Source organism: Rhincodon typus, chromosome 2 (assembly GCF_021869965.1).
Source record: "Rhincodon typus isolate 14 chromosome 2, sRhiTyp1.1, whole genome shotgun sequence".
NCBI lineage: Eukaryota > Metazoa > Chordata > Chondrichthyes > Orectolobiformes > Rhincodontidae > Rhincodon > Rhincodon typus.
This window is the reverse complement of record NC_063333.1, coordinates 48,826,008-48,846,837: the sequence shown is the minus strand read 5'-3', so window position 1 is coordinate 48,846,837 and position 20,830 is coordinate 48,826,008. Positions and strand designations below refer to the sequence as shown.

Below are 20,830 nucleotides of genomic sequence, written 5' to 3'. Positions count from 1 at the left end.
TCATCTGCAAACTTGGAGGTGTTACATTTTGTTCCCTCATCCAAATTATTAATATATATTGTGAATAGCTGGGGTCCCAGCACCGATCCCTTATGTTCCATTATTTTCGTAGGTCATTTTTTTTCACGTTAACAGTAATAATCTCAATGCAGACAAAGTAAAAGAAGCTTCTTTGCAGTCACCATGGGAGCTGTCATTGCTAAAACACCATCCTCACAGCATCAGTGAGCCAGACCTACTTTTACAGTTTAAAAATAGCATTATCTCAGTCAGTGGGTGTTATTATTAGGAAAATGATCTCACATCAAGTGACTCCTAGTAACTCAATGTTCTCAACGGGCTACAATTTACAGTGGTAGGATATCAAAATGCATAAAGCATTGATGAGACCTGCTATTTCAAATTAAACTTTGACATAGACTTGTGTGGCAAGCTGCTGAAAATGCAAGTTGATAACGACGCAATGAAGGAAACCTGTCATTTGGGAGCTGAGAGAACAAGCAACTATATATCTCATCAGCCAATCAGAAGACTTGTGAAATTAACCATGTAAGTATTTAGATAAAAATGCAAGTTGGAGTGAGGGAATTTAATACTAAATCAAGTGCAGAAAGTAAAATAAAGTGTGAAAGCAAAATTGGATTGATAAAGTGAGAAAACGGACAGAAGAAAAATGTAAAAACTCCAACGAGGTAAATCTGAAGGAATGAGATTCTACTGAAGCAATGTTTAATTTTCAGTGCCACAGAGGTTGACTGCCAATAAAATAACACTTACCACATTGTTAAAAGTGTAGTTAAACTAAAATAGTTGAAATAGTTGAAATACTTCAGCATGATCTCGACGGGTTGGGTGAGCGGGCAAATCAGTGGCCGATGCAGTATAATTTCAGTTTATCTACACTTTCAGTTTAACCTTCTATGATTCATTTCATTTTAATCTACCATATATTGGTGGGGGGCCCTTCTTGTGCCACAGGGGTAATGTCCCTACCCCTGGACCAGGAGACCCAGGTACAAGTCCAACCTGTTCCTGGGATGTGTAATAACATCTCTGAACAGGTTGATTAGAAAAATAGGTTAATAAAAATCTAAGCTGTTTTACTGCCTAAGTTACTTCAATGGTAAGACAGACACGGTCATGACATTTTGGTAAAGCTAACAGTGGAAATACAAAACCAACAGGAACTTCTGGATTTCCAATTTTAATCTTGCACCTGGTCTCACAGGAAGTTCCTGCAGTGTTTGCAGATAAATAATGATGGCCTGTTATTAGCCTTTTTGTCTCCAAATGAGAGACCATTCTTCAATAGTCATTATACTATGGAGTAAGAAGTCTGAAAGGAATGTCTGTGTTTTAATTTGTGACCAGTTCATAGTAAAGTTTTGTAAGCTGATAACCACAAACAAATGCAGATAGATGAACAATGTTTTCACTGCTGTTAAATTTTCAACACAAATTAATAAAAATGTTGATGATAGTTTGAAGGCTAAAATTTGAATGGCCAATTAAGCCAAAACAGAATAATGTACAAGACATAAGTTAGCACCTGATCTGTCACTAAAATCTGTGGTTGTTATTTTCAAATCTTACATTTTACTACTGAATGAACTATCTGACAGCTTTAATATTGGTAAACAAAATCACTTCCTGCGGCAGTAATGACAAAAAAAAGAAAAATTCTCTGAGTCAAAATCAGCCTTAGTGGCACAATTAAGTAAAATTCCATTTGGACTGAGAGCATGCATCATGAAAATGCATGAGCTTCAGCTTATGATTTTACATCTGTTACTTTTAATGGACAGGAAAATTCTGGAATCAGAACATGCAGTTATATGGCTGAAGTGCAGGGGCAAACATTTTAACCGTATGCATTCTCGTTCAGAATTCTGTCTTACAGACAAGTTAATCTCCCAGATAAATCCATTTCTATAATCACACATATGATCTGTGTTCTTCCATTTTACCCTTGTAAAAGCCTTTTCAATTTAAGCCTCCAACAGAGACTTAGTAATCCAAGAAGAACTGAGGATCAGTTTATCATTGGTCATATTTATGAGATAATGACAAAAATTTGTATGTGACAATGTTTTGAAATATTGTTTTGAATTAGGATTCGATAGTTTATCTTAATACATGATTATATTTTTAAAGGCTTTTATTGGGAATCTTAAAATCAATAGTTTTTTTTAAAATGTATGATATTAAAAATCTGAAGTCTGTATGTTAGGCACAAGTCAGGAGTATGATGGAACATACCAATGGCCTGAATGAGTGCAACTCAAATGACATAGAAAAAACTTGACGCTATCCAGAACAAAGGAATTTAATTGTTCAGCACAATTCCATTACATTCAGCATGTACCCTCTCCACCACCACTGCACATTGACGACAGTATGTACAATATACAAGGTGCACTACAGCAACTCTCCAATGTTCCTTCAACACATCTCTTAAAGCTATGACCTTCACCATCTAAAATGGCAAGGGGCGCAGATGCTTGGGAATACCACCATCTGCAGGTTCCCCTCCAAGCCACAGACCTTCCTGACCTGTAATTTTATTTATAGTACTTCATTATCAGTGATCGTAATCTGGAATTTCCTTTCCCAATAGCACTGTAAGTGTACTTTTTTATTCACTTGTTAGATGTAGGTGGCACTAGCTAAGCCAGCATTATTTGCCTATCCTTAGTTGACCTTGAGAAGGTAGTGGCCAGGTGCCTTGAACCGTTGCCATCCATGTGCTGTAGGTAGACACACAATGCTGTTAGGGAGGGAGTTCCAGGATTTTGACCCAATAACACTAAAGGAACAATGATACTCCCAAGTCAAAATGGTGCAAGGCTTGGAGGGAAACTTGTAGATGGTAGCATTCCATGTATCTGTTGTCCTTGTCCTTCCAGATGGTACTGTTTGTGGCTTTGGAAGATGATGTCTAAGGATTTTTGGCAAATTTGTGCAGTGCATTTTGTAAAAAGTGCACACTGCTACTATTGAGTGTCAATGGTAGAGGGACTGGATGTTTGTGGATGTGGTGAAAGTCAAGCAGACTGCTTTGTATTGAATTGTGTCAAGCTTCTTGAGTGTTGTTGGAGCTGCACCCATCCAGGCAAGCGGGAGTAATCCATCATGCATCTGACTTGTGCCTTGTATATAGTGGAAAGGCTTTGGGGAGTCAGGGGGTGAATTGCTCAGTGGAGGATTCCTACCCTCTGACCTGATCTCCTCTCACCTCCTCTGCTCCAATGTAATTTATCCAGAAAAAATAACACATTCTCTCCACATACCAACCCGTCTTCAATGGCAGGATCGAACAAGTCAAGCTTCCCAAATAACAGCATGATGCCAGAAATGCTTACCCGAACTCAAAGACGAGTGTTGCAAGCAAATTTCTTCCCTCATCACCACTGAAATTATTCCATAGAGGTAGGTATCCCATCATCAAATCACCTTTATTTACACATGGAGAGTTTTTGACACTGATCCAGTTCCCTCAGAGCCAGTTCTCAGAGTGAACAGGATGTCTCACACTCCTGATCTTATTTGTCAGCCGGGGAACACTGACTGGGGCTATTAATCTGGTCCAGGGAACTCATATTATGGTTGACTTCATTATAGTCACTGCAGGGATGAACAACAAATGCTGGCCTTACCGGTCTGCTAATATTCCAGGTGAGGATTAACAAAAAAAAGCTTCCTATCTGCTTTCCCTCAATAAAATTCGAATGGTGACGTTGATCATGAAAATTGTCTATAAACTATCATTACACCTTTCCACCAGCAGATGTGCAGCATCACCACCACTGCCAGCAAGATGTGATTATAGCATGACTTGTTCACAACATAAGACCATAAGTAATTTAGGGTTAAAATTTCATTCCCCAAGTTTAACAATGACTGGGCTAGGGAGCAAAACACTTAAATGGGAATTTTCTTACCAATTAGGCCTATATAGGGAATGGTTTCTTGCCACGTTTCTGCTTGAATTGCACCCACTGTTAATTCTAAGGGATTTAGGCCGGGCAGAGACAGCTCAGAGCTTCAATTCAATATATAATCAAAGGGGAAATGTCACTTTGACATCCCTCCCAATTCTTAGCGTTTACACAAGATGTGAACTGAGTCACCAATTCACTGAAAAAGCAGAACTGCAGCATCTTTAAAAAACTGTTGAATGGTTTAAAAGGTCAATAGGACATCAAGGTATTATTCCTGAATATTATATTATGCATGTTTTTGGTCACTATTTTGTTTTAAGTCAGTTGACAGAAAACCTTTGTGTCATGGATTGTTATCACCTAAAAATTGGCACACTATATTCATAAATTATACTATATTCATATATTATACAATCGATATTCATGTTTTCTGGAGGATGAAGAGGAGGAGAAGCTGAGGGACTAATTAGGTGAGATTGCACCCAAGGATTGTGTTCACTGAGTCTATTCTTCCCAAGAACATATGCAGGTGGAGATGTAGCTAATCTGTTATGTTTGAGCAGCTTTGCAAGATATATTACGGAAGTGGTGACTGAGTAACACCACGGTCTGATGTGTAGCCAAATGTCATGCCACACTGGGCATTGCTGATGGTGAACAACAATACCACTACCATGAATTGTTATGCCACCTGCTCATACCAGGCTGTGAAATGAACATTACCAATCTATATGCAGGGGCATTACAGACAGATGATTTGTGTCATTTGTTAAACAATTATATCACTTTCTCCATGAACAACACCATGTGGCAATAATTCAGTTTTTTCTAAGGAGAAGGATTTCACCAACCCCTCGATTTCATTGGAGGAAGTTGAGATCTTGAAATATTGGGCTGAATTTCCCCATCTCTGAACTAGTTGGACACTGGTAAGACAGCAGGGAAAGCATGGCGATAATGACAAAATGTGGTTGCCTTTCAGCACAGACAGAAAGCCAGACAGTTTATCATAGAGTCATACAGCACAGAAACAGGCTATTCAGCCCAACATGTCTATGCCAACAAACAGTAAACTGCACTAAGCCCATTTACCGGAACTCGATCTATAGCCAACCAAGACCTACCATTTTAAATATTCATCCAGATGCTTCATAAATGTTGTGAGCCAGCAATGAACAGTCAAGCAGGGGATGGACAAGTTGATGCAGGATGCAGTTCAATGTCAGTATCACACTACAACATGTGCCACCAGCATTTGCAGCAAACACATTGCATGTACCTCAACCCAATGGCTATGTTTGAACATCAAAAGGAAGGTCAACGGAAGGTCTACGGTCAGTCATGGGGTGATTTGTACAGTCAGGAAAGGTAGTGAGGTATCCTGAGTACGTGAGTGAGGAATGCAGAGAGCGGGAAAGTTTCATAGTTTGGGGAGATGGGATGGGTGAGAATGATTGAGTGAGGATGCTGCATGCAGGCTTGAGAGTGGTAGATCTTGATGGGAGGTGGGTGTATCAGTAAAATTAGAGTGAGAGTGAGGTAGCAGAGAGAAGATGGTGGCACTTACCCTTGTGGCGTACAGAAGGTCAGTGACATTCCTGTTGTAATGCCATATGTTCCTCCGGAATATTGACACGGCCTTGTCTCAGGCACAACTGAGCACAAGTTTCCATGAGAGCAACAGCATGAAAGTGGCATACATACTGAATACGGAGAGCAGTATAAAATTGTGTGAGAACACTCGCCAGGACAAGTGGAGAGAAACCCTCCATGGAACTCCTTGAAACTGACATTTAGTCAAAATTTCAGAAAATTCAGCCCCTCAGTTTTTCTCTCCACAGGTGCAGCCAGACATGCTGAGTTTCACCAGCACTTTCTGTTTATACCTTAGAGATTATGTTGTGTATTATAATAATAAGGTTCTTTTTGGCATAATTCCAGATCGGGTATATCTCTCAAATGATTCCTGTTAACTTCAAGTAGAGACAGATTGCAAACACACTTAAGTAAGTCTGTAGGACTGAATGATTCTGCCCCAAAGGAAAGGAGATGATTATGATCATTCCTGTCCTCCAGACAGTCTGTGCAGTAAATTGAAGTTACATGATAAATTCCCAGATGTCATCAGTGTCCGTGTAAAAATTTTCAGTCCCCAGCAATGTATTCCTTCACCACAGGGAGCACAAAGTAAGACTCTCAACTTTATAATACAGAAAGCAACGTGAGACTACATCAATTCAAAAATGTACATATAAGTTTATTAAAGAACGAAGCTTGCAATTCAAAATCATGGTAACGCAACACACATTAAATACATTCTGAAGAAAGTGATGGTGCAGTCTTATTTCCAGTACAGAACATTTCTAAATTTCAGTTGTTACAGTAAGATTATCTTAAGTGGTCTAGCCATCAAATATTAAAGTGGTGCCTAAGCCAGTTAAGCGAATCTGAGGTTTAAGCAAACCTAATGAATCAGACTGTCTTTTAGTTTGATCCTCAATGTGTGTAGTTTATCTTGGGTTACAAAAGTAATATTTTTATATATAGGACTTATCTCTTAATTGTAACTACGTTCCTCTCATTTTGTTTTTCCAAACTTGGTTCTGATAACCTTTATTTTGACTGAAGGACAACCCTCTCTTATTCTAAGTAAATTTATATAACTGTCAATATTTATTAACTTATGGATCCTTTTGATCCTTGGGAGGTCACGTTCGTGAGTCCAGTGGTGGTCAACTTTCTTTACCTTGGCCAGGAATCTATGTTTTAAGATAATAGCATGGTTCTCGGTTGTGAAAATTCCCAGCTAGTTATGGATCCTTTATCAGTTCCTACATTATGATACTTTCACATCATCAAAAAAATGTGCTAGTTTGTATTTTCTTTTGTATATGTCTTTTCTGTGTTTTGTTGTTGTTAAGCCTATAGATGCTAACATATATAATTTGGCATTGTGAACTGCGTTTGTCCTGTCAAAGTATTCAACCTTTTTGAATTCTTTAATCTTTTATTCGTGGTAACATAGCTCTTTTAACCTTCCCTTTATTATTGTCATAATTCTTCACTGGATGTTTTCATAATTATTTGGAAAATATTCCCAGACTTAGAGATATATTAACTGAAGTACTTTTCTGGCTCACTTCAAATTCACTGTTTATAAACTATTATATTCAGCACTTTTAATTTTCAATTGTACTATTGTACAATTTTTACTAATCTATATCACAATTAGGTGCAGACATTTTGGAATAAACACTAATGTATTAAGACGTTAAACTGGTGTTGTTTGATTTCTGATCTAAAGACAAAGGAAGCATTGATAACATGATATCTTTTATTGTGGTTGGTTCGCTCGCTGAGCTGGTTTGTTAGTTTGCAGACGTTTCATTACCCTGCTGGGTAAAATCATCAGTGCAGCCTCCAATGAAACTCACTTGTCTCCATTCACATGGATCAGGAGAACCACCAGTTCAACTGGGACAACATCAAGATCCTAGGACAGGCCAAACGGGAATTTCTAGAGGCTTGGTTCTCCATCCAGAAGGCCATCAATAAACATGTAGAACTAGACCCTATATGTACACCACTGCGAAGAAAAACCGGAAATGAGGTAACCAGTTCCAACGGACCCCAGAGTTTAAATACCAGGCAGGAAAACACAACAGCGCTTCATCAGAGGCTGCACTGATGATGTTACCCAGCAAGGTAATGAAACTTCTGCGGACTAACAAACCAGCTCAGCGAACCAACCAACCACAATATTCACAACTCGAGCTACAAATCTACTCAAGATATCTTTTAATTTGGGTACCTACCAGTTGTTTTCTTTCTAAATTTATCTTATTGGGGGAATTTTGATAATGGGTTTATGTATGCCATAAGTTATGGACACTGTTTGGGTTCTATAGTGTGGCATTTAAAACTCTTATCCTTTTGAACTGGTGCAGTGAAACCAGAACCACAACTGTTGGAAGTTTAGTGTACTTTTTTTCCCATCATCATCTAATTGAACAGATATTTGCTTTCTGAAAAACAGCTTTTATTTACAAAAAGCATCACCTATAAATAATCATATGCATTAGCTGAATGTACGATTGGTGTGTTATATGCTTAATATATTTTCTTAAAAACATACTAACGACTCAGGCCAATAATTTGGAGTATGAAAAGGAAGAGATTTATGGTGTCAAGGTAGAGATTCAATGCTGCAAATATATACTCCTCAGGGCTCAGACTGTATCTGTGCTTTCCTCCCAGCATTAATTGAGTATCAACCACCAGGTACTAAAAAAACAAATAGAAAGAGAAGTTTATATTTGTAATTAAAATATGTTAAATGTGCTGAGGTAAAAGTAGCTTAGCAGGAGTTCCATCAATTGGCTATGACACTATTGCAAGGGGCTAATATAATGCTCCTGCAAAATTTCAGCCATATCATGGTGTTTTTTAAATAGTACAATAGCATTTTATAGCTCCTTATCAATTACTTTTGGATGGAGACCTTGTGCTCTCTACCTCTAAACTAGAAGCTCTGGGTTCAAGTCCCAGCCAGGAGTTGTTGGCCATGGAAAAAGAATTTATGGTGTAGTTCTAATCAGCCTGTGAATCCTTCCATCACGTCCCCTATTCCCCAAATATAAAACAATATACATGAAGATTGACAAAAAGAAGAATTACCCTTGGTGCCATGACTAATACATAGATGAAAATGGTGGTCATTCTACACGAGCCTTATCCGGCCAACTGCAATAGGGATGAATAGTCAGTTTGTCCCAGTTCAAATTGTTCAAATGGTACTGTGGAATCTTTACCATTCACTCAATAAAGCAGACACAATTTCTATCAATGGACAGCAGCTTGGAAAGAGCAAACCTGAATAAAAGGAAATTGATGCTCATCTTTCCTGGACCTGAATGTTTGAATAAATCACATCAGGTTTCCAACCACAGAATCAAAGTGTCTCTAAGTCCTGTGTAATTGTGACAAAGGCAAACAGTCTTTCTGCCTCCTTCTCACCGTTTGTATCTTTGACAGAGCTAACTGCATCATCTTCCTCCTTTTTCTGCCCACCATTGTCCAGCTAATGGGTTCCATTCTTATCCAACTCATTGTAACCAGAGAATTAGGTGCAATGTCTTCACTTTCTGCTCCAGTGCCAATGCCTCTGGTGTCCCCCATGCTTTGGCTCCCCCGTCTCTATCTCCCATTTCCTACCTACATGTTACCCCGATGACATCATCACAAAACACAGTATTAGTCTCCACATGTGTTTTCACGACTCCCAGCTCGACTTCATCACTGCCTTTCTCAATCCCTCCATTGTGAGATGGTTTGTCTAACATCCAGTAACTGGATGAGCAGAAACTACCTCCAATTAACTATTGGGAAAGGCAAAACCATTGTCTACTGTCCCACCAGAAACTCCATTCCCTAATCACTGACCTCAGCTCACTCCCTAGCAACCGTCTGAAACTGAACCAAATTGTTCGCAAACATGATGTCATATTATGAGATTAGCTTTCAACCACATAGCTGCACCATCACTAAAGCTTCCTATTGCATCGCTCACCTCTACATCTGCATCAGCTGATCTGCTGCTGAAATTTTCATGCATGCCTTCATTACTTCATAACTTGAATATTCTCGTGCACTCCCTCATCATGTGTGGCACAGTGGCTCAGTAGTTAGCACTGCTGCCTCACAGTGCTGGGGACCTGGGTTCGATTCCACCCTCAGGTGACTGTCTGTATGGAGTTTGCCCATTCCGTCCATGTCTGTGTGGGTTTCCTCCCACAGTCCAAAGATGTGCAGGATAGGTGGAATAGCCATGCTAACCTGCCCATAGTGTCCAGGGATGTGCAGGCTAGGTTAGTTAGCCATAGAAAATGCAGGGTTACAGTGATTGGGTAAGGCAGCGAGTTTGGATGGGATGCTGTCGAGATGGTTGATATGGGCTGAATGGTCTGCTTCTACACTGTAGGGTCTGTGATTCTACCCTCCTTAAACATAAGATTATCAAAAACTCTGCTGCCTGTGTCTTTATTCACAAGTTCTGTTCTCATTGATGAATATTGGCTTCTTGTTAAGTGACACCTCAATTCTAAAGTATACGTTGATGTTTTCAACAGCCTCTTTTTCCTTCCCCATCTCTAATCTCTTCCAGGCCTGTAACACTCCAAAGTACTTTAGATTGTCCAATTCTGTTCTCCTGAGCATTCCTGATCTAATTGCTCCACTATTTATCTGCAAAGGCCCTAAGTTATGGAATTCCTTCCTTACCTCACTTTCCTATTTTAGGATACTCCTTAACATCTGCCTCTTTTACCAATTTATTTCTAATTTGCCCTATGAGATCCTTATGTGGTTTGGTGGTTTTTTCTGATACCCTATGAAACACCATGGGATGTTTAATTCTGTTGCAAATGCTATATAAATGCAAGATATTGAGTGTGGCCAATTTGACAAGAGCGTAGCTCTCAAGAAAATTCAATTGAGGTCAAGTGGAATATTTATCAGGGTATTTTGCTGAGCATATAAACGATAAGTGTTCCAAAGACTAAGCAAAGATTCAAGAAACATAATGTTAAATGGTTTTGCTGGAAGATGTAAAAAGAAATAAATAAGATAAAAATGGCTGTAAAGAACCTTGAAAGGGAAGAATACAGTTGATGTGAAAAAATTGAAAAGAGCAGCCAGGGGATGGGAACTAGAAATAATCATAGTTAAGAGGCAAATGCAGCAGTATTCAAAGTAAAATGTCCTGGCAATAATTTTCTATCAAGAGCATTACAGAAATATTTCACTCCATGTTACAGATAGAAGTCACAGTTATTGTACTAATGTGTGAGAAAAGCTTACAGAGCATATAGAAGATTGTGATCTGAAGAGACAAGACATGAAAAATACTTACAATCGAGAAGATCAATGTTCCTAAGGAGGCATAAACAATCTGAAGCCACTGTAGGAAAAATACAAATAATTTAAATTGAAACTGATGTACTTTCTCTGAATATAGTGGTTTATTATGCAATATGTTTTGGTCAGCATACTGTAAAAATCCAATACTATGGCCGGAGAGGTTTCTTCTAATGGACCATTTACAATTTTGCACAAACTGTGGCCTGCTTCCATACTGTAGGGATTCCATGATTCAGTGTGGAATCAGGCACCCTTGGAGCACACATCGGAAATGTGAGCACAGAGGTCATTGGGAATTTGTGGTGTATGAATGTTGCTGGGACCACTGATACCTGTCTTCAACTCCCTAATATGAGCTTATGATCACTTTGTGATGAGAGAGCAAATTGGTAACTGTTATTCACTATTCAGAACTATAATCTTTAAACTGTTGTGTTCCAATTTTGTGCTTACAGTTTTGATCAAATTTCCAGCTCAGACATATATTATTCAAATCGCAATTGGGCTAAACATTTACCTTTATAGTCCGCACTCCATGGTAGTTCACTTGCATGATGCCAGCTCAATAACTCTAAAACTTTGTTTATTTCCTCTGGATCCTCTCCAATGTATTTTTGAAGATATGCTAGGCAACATTGTACTCGAAATATTTGAAATACAATTATAATCATATTGTATTGCAATTACTAAATTTCACAAATAATCAAAATATCTCCTATGTAAGTAGCCACATTTGATTGGATTCTTTCATCAAATGACCAATACAAAACACAAATCTAGTTGCTTTCCCATTATCTTTAATGGAGAGTGAGCTGTTCATCATATCATATACCTGTCTCCTATTCATATGTATGTTATGATCACCATGTAAAATTCCTCTACTTTGGTAGGCATCCCACACCACACACACACACACACACACACACACACACAGACATTGCTAGGAATATAGGAACACGCCATTTCGCCCATCAAGCCTGCCTTGTCAATTAATTTGATCATGGCTGATCAGCACTTCAATGCTTTTAATCCACACTATTTTCATAACCTTTAATCATATTGATAGTCAAAAATTCACCAACCTCAACTTTAAATATAATCAAAGACTGACTTACCATAGCTCTCTGGGTTAGAGAATTCCAAAGATTCACAACCCTCCGAATAAAAGAAAAGTCTCCACATCTCTGACCTAAATGGCACCCTTTATTTTTAAATTGTGTCTCCTGGTTCTAAATTCCTGGGTCAGGGGAAACATCCTATCTGCATCTGCCATGTCTATCCACTTAAGCATTTTGTATGTTTCAATGAGATCACCTCTCATTCTTCAAAGCTCTAGGGAATGCAATCTCAGTTTGCCAAAACCTTCTTCTGGAAACATTCCTGCCATCCCATGGATAAGTTTGATGATTTTTTGTTGCAATCTCTCTATAGCAACAATATCTTTCCTGAGATAAAAGACCAAAACTGCACACAGTACTCTGGTGCAGTCTAACCAAACTCCTGTACAATTGAAGCAAGACTTCAGTACTCCTGTACCCAAATCCTCTTGTGATAAAAGCAAACATTCCATTAGCTTTCCAAATCTCTTGCTGCACCTACATGTTAACTTTCAGTGACTTATTGACAAAGATACCTGGGTCCCTTTGCACATCTACACTTTCCAACTTCTTATCATTTAAGAAATATTCGGTACATCTGTTCCTCCTATCAGAGCAGATAACTTCACATTTTCCCACATTATATTCTATCTGCCACATTCTTGTCCAATCACTAAGCCTATCTAGATTCTCCTGAAAATGTTTTACATCTTCCTCACAACATATATTCTTGCTTAGCTTTGTATGATCTGCAAAATTAGAGAAGTTACATTTGGTCCCCACCTCCAAATCATTGATATTTATTAGGAACATTAGGGACCCAATTACAGAGCTTTGCAGTGCCAGACTAGGCACAGTCTGCCAATATGAAAATGACCCATTTATTCTTATTCTCTGTTTTATGTCTGTTAGCCAGTCCATTATCCATGCCAGCACTCTAACTCCTGTACAATATACTTTAATTTTGATAAACTGCCTCCTGTATGGGACCTTATCAATGTCTTTTGAATCTCCATATTATAGGACATCTATCAACATCCCTTTATCCATTTTGTAGTTGAACATTTTATTTTAAATGTCTTCTTTTCCGCTTCTTTGAGGAAACATCAAATTATTATAAAGAATATGTTGGTCAAAATCTTTGCTAGGGAATGTGAGGTTATGTGTATGAAGGGACTAGGAAGCAAACAATGGGCAGGGTGGAATGAAAAAAGACAAATAATTTCAAAATAGATGGGAATAGAAAAATAATTTTAGTATAATGCAAATGAGTGATAATTAAGTGTGAAAATCTAATGTAAGATAGGATAACATCAATATGACTTGTTCATGATTACTAGATGATTCTTTCCAAATGACTATATATAACTGGATAATGTTACCTTAGCATGGCCCAGTGAGAAATATTTTTAGTATTTACATATAGTGCTCTCAAACAATAAATATAGGTGTGTTGATATGAAACCTCAACATATGCAGCACATTTTTCATATTTAGCCCTTTACAAGAAATGATTGAAGACATCATTTTATATTTTCTAAAATTAAACTTCTCAATGTAATCACAAGTTTTAAAAAAGAACTTACAAATGATTGTATTATGGCACATAGAATCCCAAATGCCACTAAAACCAATAGTACCACGAATAAAACTCCACTTCCTGCTGTAAAGTCCCACTGAAAAAAGAAAGATTTGAACTATTTAGATTTCAGCAATGAGCAGTTTAACACCAGAAGGAATTGGTACAGTATTGTAAATGGTACCTTGGTTTGCAGAGAAAATAGTGTTAATCCAAGCGACACAAATGCAGTTGCACCAACAGCCCACATCACTGCATCAGCGCGATAAAAACTAAGAAGGAATAAAAACATAAAACATTAAATGATTCAAGTTAAAATTACATCCATACATTTGATTAATGTTGCATAAAGGATGTAATTTAAGCAAAATAAAGACTTACACTGAAATAGCTCCCAACAGCAAGCCTTCCAGAATAGTCTGCAAATGAAAGAAATTTCACATCGTGACTTAGTTTCTGAAGGGTTTAAATCAAAGTGAATGTTATTTATGCCATCTGAAGGACATCATGCCTGCCAATATCACAGGCACTGAATCTGGCAATTTAGTGCCAACCTGTGTCGAAAGGTGAACAGATCTATGACATGGACCACAAATTCAGAAACTGGCTGTGACCATCAGAGCAGGAGGTTTTGATTTCCACACAGTCTTGCCATCAAGAAGCTGTTAAGTGTGGTTATGAAATGAGACAAGTTGGAAGGTGAGAGACATGATAACCGAATTATAATACATCACTGAATTTGTACTATTTGTAATTAATTTCCCTTAGTGGTGCAACCACTATTAACAAGATTGCAAGTTAGCTTTTATCTGCCCTCAACAGTGTAGACTGGCACTTCCCAAACTTTTCTCCAAGGTGATCCCATTTTGAGGATTGAAAATTATTGAAACCCCTCAGTGAAAAATGTGAGAGGTCGTTGGGAGTGAGAAAATCATCGATGAGAGTGGCTTGAGGGAACAGAAGATTTGTGAGAGTGGGGTGGGGGAGAGAGATCCCAATATTTTAGCTAATGATCCACTTGTTGTTCTGACCGACCCCCACTTTGGGAAGCTCTGGGGTAAGGCATTCATCACAGTGATGCGCTCAACATTGGAGCATCAAAAGAAACACATGCTAACTGTTAGAGATGAACTGAGCAGATAAGCAACTATGGGGTTCAAACACTGACCCCATGTTTAGATCAAAGGCCCTATTATGGACTCCAGAGAAACTAAAGTAATATTTCACTGAGTGTAATATTGAAAATACTAATATTAATTTATACAATAACTTACAAATAATAAAAGAAGCATGATGTTCCAAGGTGCTTTACGTCGAACGCCATCGCAACAAGATAAGATAATGATTAAAATGAAGACGGCAGGACTGCAACAGAGAGAGATGCACTTCAGAGGTATTGAAATTAAGTGACAAATAACCAACAGAACTTGTTCAAAGATACTTACAACAAAGCATATGTAAACCAATAAGTTTTGTTTACCCATGCATTCAAGGTTCTCCTGTTAAATGAAACAAGGAGATATATTATTAATAGACAGTCTAGATTTTTTCCACCAAGTGTATGCTGCAAATATATTACAAATTTTCAATGCAACAACAGCAACAACAAAAACAGAACTAAAAATGAAACAGAAACAGTGAGGTCTTGAAGCAGTACCAGTTATAGACAGCAACTGTACAGAGAACAGATAAATTAATGTTTAAAATGTGGAAACTATATCATTCTTTTATGAGGGGAAAGAACAACAAGAGGGATGAGAGCCAACATACACACATTGGGAAACATATAGAATAATCTGTAAAGTGCTTAACAGCAGAATGAGATGATTAAATGAAACAGTTATTTGCATGTAGCAATAAGAGGCAAGAAATATTCAAGGAAATGTAAAAGATTACAACACACAGAAAAGGTGATGAAAGCTTAAAGAAATTGTGAATGAGAAGGTAGAATGGAAGACAAAGAAGAACTGCCTCAAGTGTTCCAAAAAGGAAATGTTTTGTCACTGCAAGTTCATTGACATAAATTTCATGTTATGATGAAAGACATTGAAGATCTCTGATTAGAATGGCAGGACTCTCTTGCTCAAATGTCTTTGATAATAAGTGCAAGCAGGCTCTCTGACTGCAGATATCACAGCTTGATGCTATGGTCATCTGCTGAGCAGACACACAAGTATTCACATTTCCAGTGATAATGATTAATACTGTAAGATTTGCCTAAGTGTGAATTCTAATTGAGTCAGTATCCAGAACAAAGGTTGGGAAAGGAAAGGCCTAATGCAAGTTAAACCAAGAAGAATCATGCAAATAAACTGTCTTAGTCTTTGTGAGCAAAAACCTATAAAGCTGGGGAGTAAGTGTATGACCTGTCATACTTAGGTTGCTGGTGATTTGTTGATCTGGATGTCATCTCAGTATCAACATGACTAGATTAGGGGATAGACACTAGGCTCAACTTTACATGTCACTCACTGATCAATAGTACTGAGTGATTTTGTTGGAAATTGAGGATTCAGAAGGTGGAGCTTTTGACACTAAAATTCCACATTTTTTTAGTCCTTAGTTTAGATCTCAACAACTTCAGACATCATTGTAATTGAGAGATTTCCTACTTTTCAAGAAAGGTGTTAGGGTCCCAGATGAAGGCAGTACTGGACAAGTCGGTTCCCAAGCTGGTTTGATAAGTTTTAATTTTTCTTTGAGTTTATTGTGATGGTCAGTAACTGAAAGCGTTCATAAGAGGCTGCCATTGTGCTCTTAACATACAAGTTTGTTACTCAAAAGGAGTACACAAATGATATTACAATATACAATGATTATCTGAAACAAACTCATTGCAAAGATCAGAAAGAAAGAAAGATTCAACACTTCTGCCCCAGCAATAACCTCATAGACCTGGGAAATTCAGTGAAGGATCACCCTTGTCTCCACACTAAAGCTCCTTGTTCAGATGGTAGGACAGTGTTTGGTTTCAATTCAACATATTTCTGCACTTAAACAATGGTATTCCTTAAATTTAAAATATTTTCGTAACATTTTTAAACAAACTGCTTACTTAGCTCACATTACTTAACATCGGTTCTTTTACCTTATGTCTGGGACCTCCATGGCCTACTGTTTCTGGATTTCTTACAAGCAATTTGTTTTTTTTTACCCAGCCCTGACTGGTTAGACTGCTATTGACAGTTGAAGCACTTCTGCCATTAGGGATCTTTTCTTTTGAAACAACTCGTTTCTATCTGAATGAACTTGCTCCTGGATCCCCTCTTTCTTTTGATGGGCTTTAAAACTCAAGTCAGCAAACACCAGTGCAATTACCTCCTCAATAGGCTTGCTGCTTGTTAACTAAAGTCACATGATTTCTTAGGAATTTTTTTTTTCTCAAATTTATTGTTTGAAATGACTTTCTGATCTTTACAGAACAGGAAATTAAAATCCATTTTCCTCTACTTTTGAACTTGCATTGCCAAATAATAATAGTAAAGAACTAATTTTCAAGCCAAAAGCCAATCTGTCAGTAATGGAGAAGGGTGCGTCTTCAACAGACAGAAAGGACTATTTATTTTGTTCAGTCATGGGGCATGGGCATCGCTGGCTTGCCAGCATTTATTGCCCATCCTTGGTTGCCCATGAGAAAGTGGAGGTGAGCTGCTGCCTTGATGACAGCAGTCACTGTGCTGTAGGTAGACCCACAATGCCTTAAAGGAGGATTTGCAGGATTTTGACATAGTGACACTACAGGAAAGGCGATATATTTCCAAGTCAGGACAGTGAGTAACTTGGAGAGGATGGACAAGGGAGGCGCAGTTTATAGTATCGCCGAGGCCAGATGCCAACTCTCCGACACCTCCTCCTACCGCCCCCTTGATCATGACCCCACCCCCGAGCACCAAACCATCATCTCCCAAACCATCCACAACCTCATCACCTCAGGTGACCTTTCACCCACAGCCTCCAACCTCATCGTTCCCCAACCCCGCACCGCCCGCTTCTATCTCCTTCCCAAAATCCACAAACCTGATTACCCTGGTCGACCCATTGTCTCCGCCTGCTCCTGCCCCACCGAACTTATCTCCACCTATCTCGACTCCATTTTCTCCCCCTTGGTCCAGGAACTCCCTACCGACATCCGTGGCACTACCCATGCCCTCCACCTCCTCCAAAACTTCCAATTCCCAGGTCCCCAACACCTCATCTTTACGATGGACGTCCAGTCCCTATACACCTGCATTCCCCATACAGATGGCCTAAAGCCCTCCGCTTCTTCCTGTCCCGCAGGCCCGACCAGACCCCTCCACCGACACCCTCATCCGCTTAGCCGAACTCGTCCTCACCCTCAACAACTTCTCTTTCAATTCCTCCCACTTCCTACAGACAAAGGGGGTGGTCATGGGTACCTGCATGGGCCCAAGCTATGGCTGCCTCTTTGTAGGTTACGTGGAACAATCCCTCTTCCGTAGCTACACTGGCCCTAAACCCCATCTCTTCCTCCGCTACATTGATGACTGTATCGGCGCTGCCTCGTGCTCCCACGAGGAGCTTGAACAGTTCATCCACTTCACCAACACCTTCCACCCCAACCTTAAGTTCACCTGGACCATCACTGATACCTCTCTCTCCTTCCTGGACCTCTCTGTTTCCATCTCTGGCAACCACCTGGAAACCGATATCCATTTCAAGCCCACCGACTCCCACAGTTACCGAGAATACACCTCCTCCCACCGGCCTTTCTGCAAAAATGCCATTCCCTATTCCCAATTCCTTTGCCTCCGCCGCATCTGCTCCCAGGATGAGGCATTCTACTCCCAAACATTTCAGATGTCCTCATTTTTCAAGGACTGCAACTCCCCCCCTCAGTGGTCGACAACACCCTCGACCGTGTCTCCCGCATTTCCCGCAACTCATCCCTCACACCCCCTCCCCGCAATTACAACCAAAACAGAATCCCCCTCGTCCTCACGTACCACCCCACCAGCCTCCGGATCCAACGCATCATCCTCCGACACTTCCGCCATCTGCAATCCGACCCCACCACCAAAGACTTTTTTCCCTCCCACTCTTATCTGCTTTCCGGACCACTCTCTCTGGGACTCCCTTGTCCGCTCCACACTCCCCTCCAGCCCGACCACACCCAGCACTTTTCCCTGCAACCGCAGGAAGTGCTACACCTGCCCCTACACCTCCCCCCTCACCCCCATCCCAGGCCCCAAGAAGACTTTCCACATCAAGCAGATGTTCACCTGCTCATCTGTTAATGTGGTATACTGCATCCGCTGTACCCGGTGTGGCTTCCTCTACATCGGGGAAACCAAGCGGAGGCTCGGGGACCGCTTTGCAGAACACCTACGCTCAGTTCGCACTAAACAACTGCACCTCCCAGTTGTGAACCATTTCAAGTCCCCCTCCCATTCCTCAGATGACCTGTCCATCCTGGGCCTCCTGCAGTGCCACAATGATGCCACCCAAAGGTTGCAGGAACAGCACCTCATATTCCGCTTGGGAACCCTGCAGCCCAATGGTATCAATGTTGACTTCATAAGCTTCAAAATCTCCCCTCCCCCTACCGCATCCCAAAACCAGCCCAGCTTGTCCCCGCCTCCCTAACCTGTCCTTCCTCCCACCTATCCCCTCCTCCCACCTCAATCCCCACCCCCATCTCCTACCTACTAGCCTCATCCCGCCCCCTTGACCTGTCCGTCCTCCCTGGACTGACCTATCCCCTCACTAACTGCCCACTTACGCTCACCTTTATTGGCTCCATCCCCACCTCTTTGACCTATCTGTCTCCTCTCCACCTATCTTCTCCTCTATCCATCTTCTACCGCCTCCCCCTCACTCCCTATTTATTTCAGAAACCCCTTCCCCTCCCCCATTTCCGAAGAAGGGTCTAGGCCGGAAACGTCAGCCTTCCTGCTCCTCTGATGCTGCTTGGCCTGCTGTGTTCATCCAGCTCTACACCTTGTTATCTCAGATTCTCCAGCATCTGCAGTTCCTACTGTCTCTTTCAGGTGGTGATGTTCCCATGCACCAGCTGCCCTTGTCCTTCTAAATAGAAGTGTTCATGAGTTGTGAAGGGGTGTTTCAGGATCTTTGGTGAATTTCTGCAGCATATCTTGTAGATAGTACACACTGCTGCTGCTGAGTGTTGGTGGTGGGGGGAGTGGATGCTTGTGGAAGTAGTGCTAAAGAAGCGGGCTGCTTTACCCTGGATGGTGTCAAGCTTCCTGAGTGTTGTAAGATTGTGTGACCATCTCGATCAATGATAGGCGTGGCAGTCATATACAGATGATTCCCTGAGATGAAGGGATATGAGATTTTAAGGCAGTTATTTCAGAAATAGTTAACAGTGCAAAAGGTGAATGTATTTAAGGGAAGAGGATTCAGGGGGAGCAGAAGGTGCCTCAACAGATGGTGATGAAACCCGCTGACATCTCCAAGTTCTGTCCCATCCTCCCAGGAGAGGGGTTGGACACCAGTTCATCCATATAAATACATATGGATGAAGCTGCATAAATTCTGAAACCATGACAGAAACTGGAGAGTCTTTGTAATTTTGATTATCTATTTCATCAATTAATTATATCTCCTACTTCACACAATCAATGGCTCGAATCTTCTAATCTGGGTTAGAATTCTTATTTCCCAATCAGATCACTCAAAAGATTGTCTACTTACCCCTTTACAGGAGATTTCTTGCTGAACCTCAGTATGTGGGAGGAGGGGGCGGGGGCAAAGGTCACAGATTGGTCAGGTGTCTGGTGGAGTAGGTGTTGGCTGCCCATAAGGACAGGGCTTGTGTGTCAGGGTGTGAAGGATTGATTGGTGTGCCCATGGAAGCAGGTTGTGGCCAGTAAGGAGGAGAGATAGGGCTTGTCAGGGGACTTGTTCAGGTCTTGTGTCTGTGAGGTCACCGGAGTGTCCAGGGTGGGGAACTGTCAGGTTACTGTTTTGAGGAAGGTGGTTGAATATAAGGCAGAGTCGGTGTGAGTATTTGGAAGATGCAGTAGTATAGTTAGCCTGGAGTTAGACTGGGGTTTTATCACTCTAACTTTTCCTAAGTTAGTATTAAATGAGGAAGAACAGTCTAAAGACCCCTCTTCTGACTCAGAGTTGGAGACTTTTTCAGATGTTTCCAGATGCTGGGTAATTGCCTATCGGAGATTCAAACATCCTGGGCAATTACCACACAATCTGTGTACCAGGACTTCTGAGAGGTCCCTGGCATATATCCAAATGGTCAGAGACTGGATAATCTGGGCCTTTGTTTAAATTAATAATTGTAAAGTTAGGATACA

General features: G+C 40.2%; 1 protein-coding gene across 1 annotated transcript in view; it reads right to left on the bottom strand.

The window, feature by feature from the left end:
• Nucleotides 1-7,645: 7,645 nt before the first annotated feature.
• LOC109913782 (A-kinase anchor protein 9-like) overlaps nucleotides 7,646-20,830 on the bottom strand; it is a 26,009-nt gene continuing 12,824 nt past the window's right edge. Inside the window, exons 5-10 of the mRNA XM_048607936.1 lie at nucleotides 14,810-15,034; nucleotides 13,917-13,954; nucleotides 13,720-13,807; nucleotides 13,543-13,632; nucleotides 10,852-10,899; nucleotides 7,646-8,225 (exon numbers count right to left, since the gene is read on the bottom strand). Of these exons, the coding sequence (XP_048463893.1) occupies nucleotides 8,076-8,225; nucleotides 10,852-10,899; nucleotides 13,543-13,632; nucleotides 13,720-13,807; nucleotides 13,917-13,954; nucleotides 14,810-15,034 (639 nt within the window). The 3' untranslated portion in view covers nucleotides 7,646-8,075. The remainder of the gene's footprint in view (nucleotides 8,226-10,851; nucleotides 10,900-13,542; nucleotides 13,633-13,719; nucleotides 13,808-13,916; nucleotides 13,955-14,809; nucleotides 15,035-20,830) is intronic.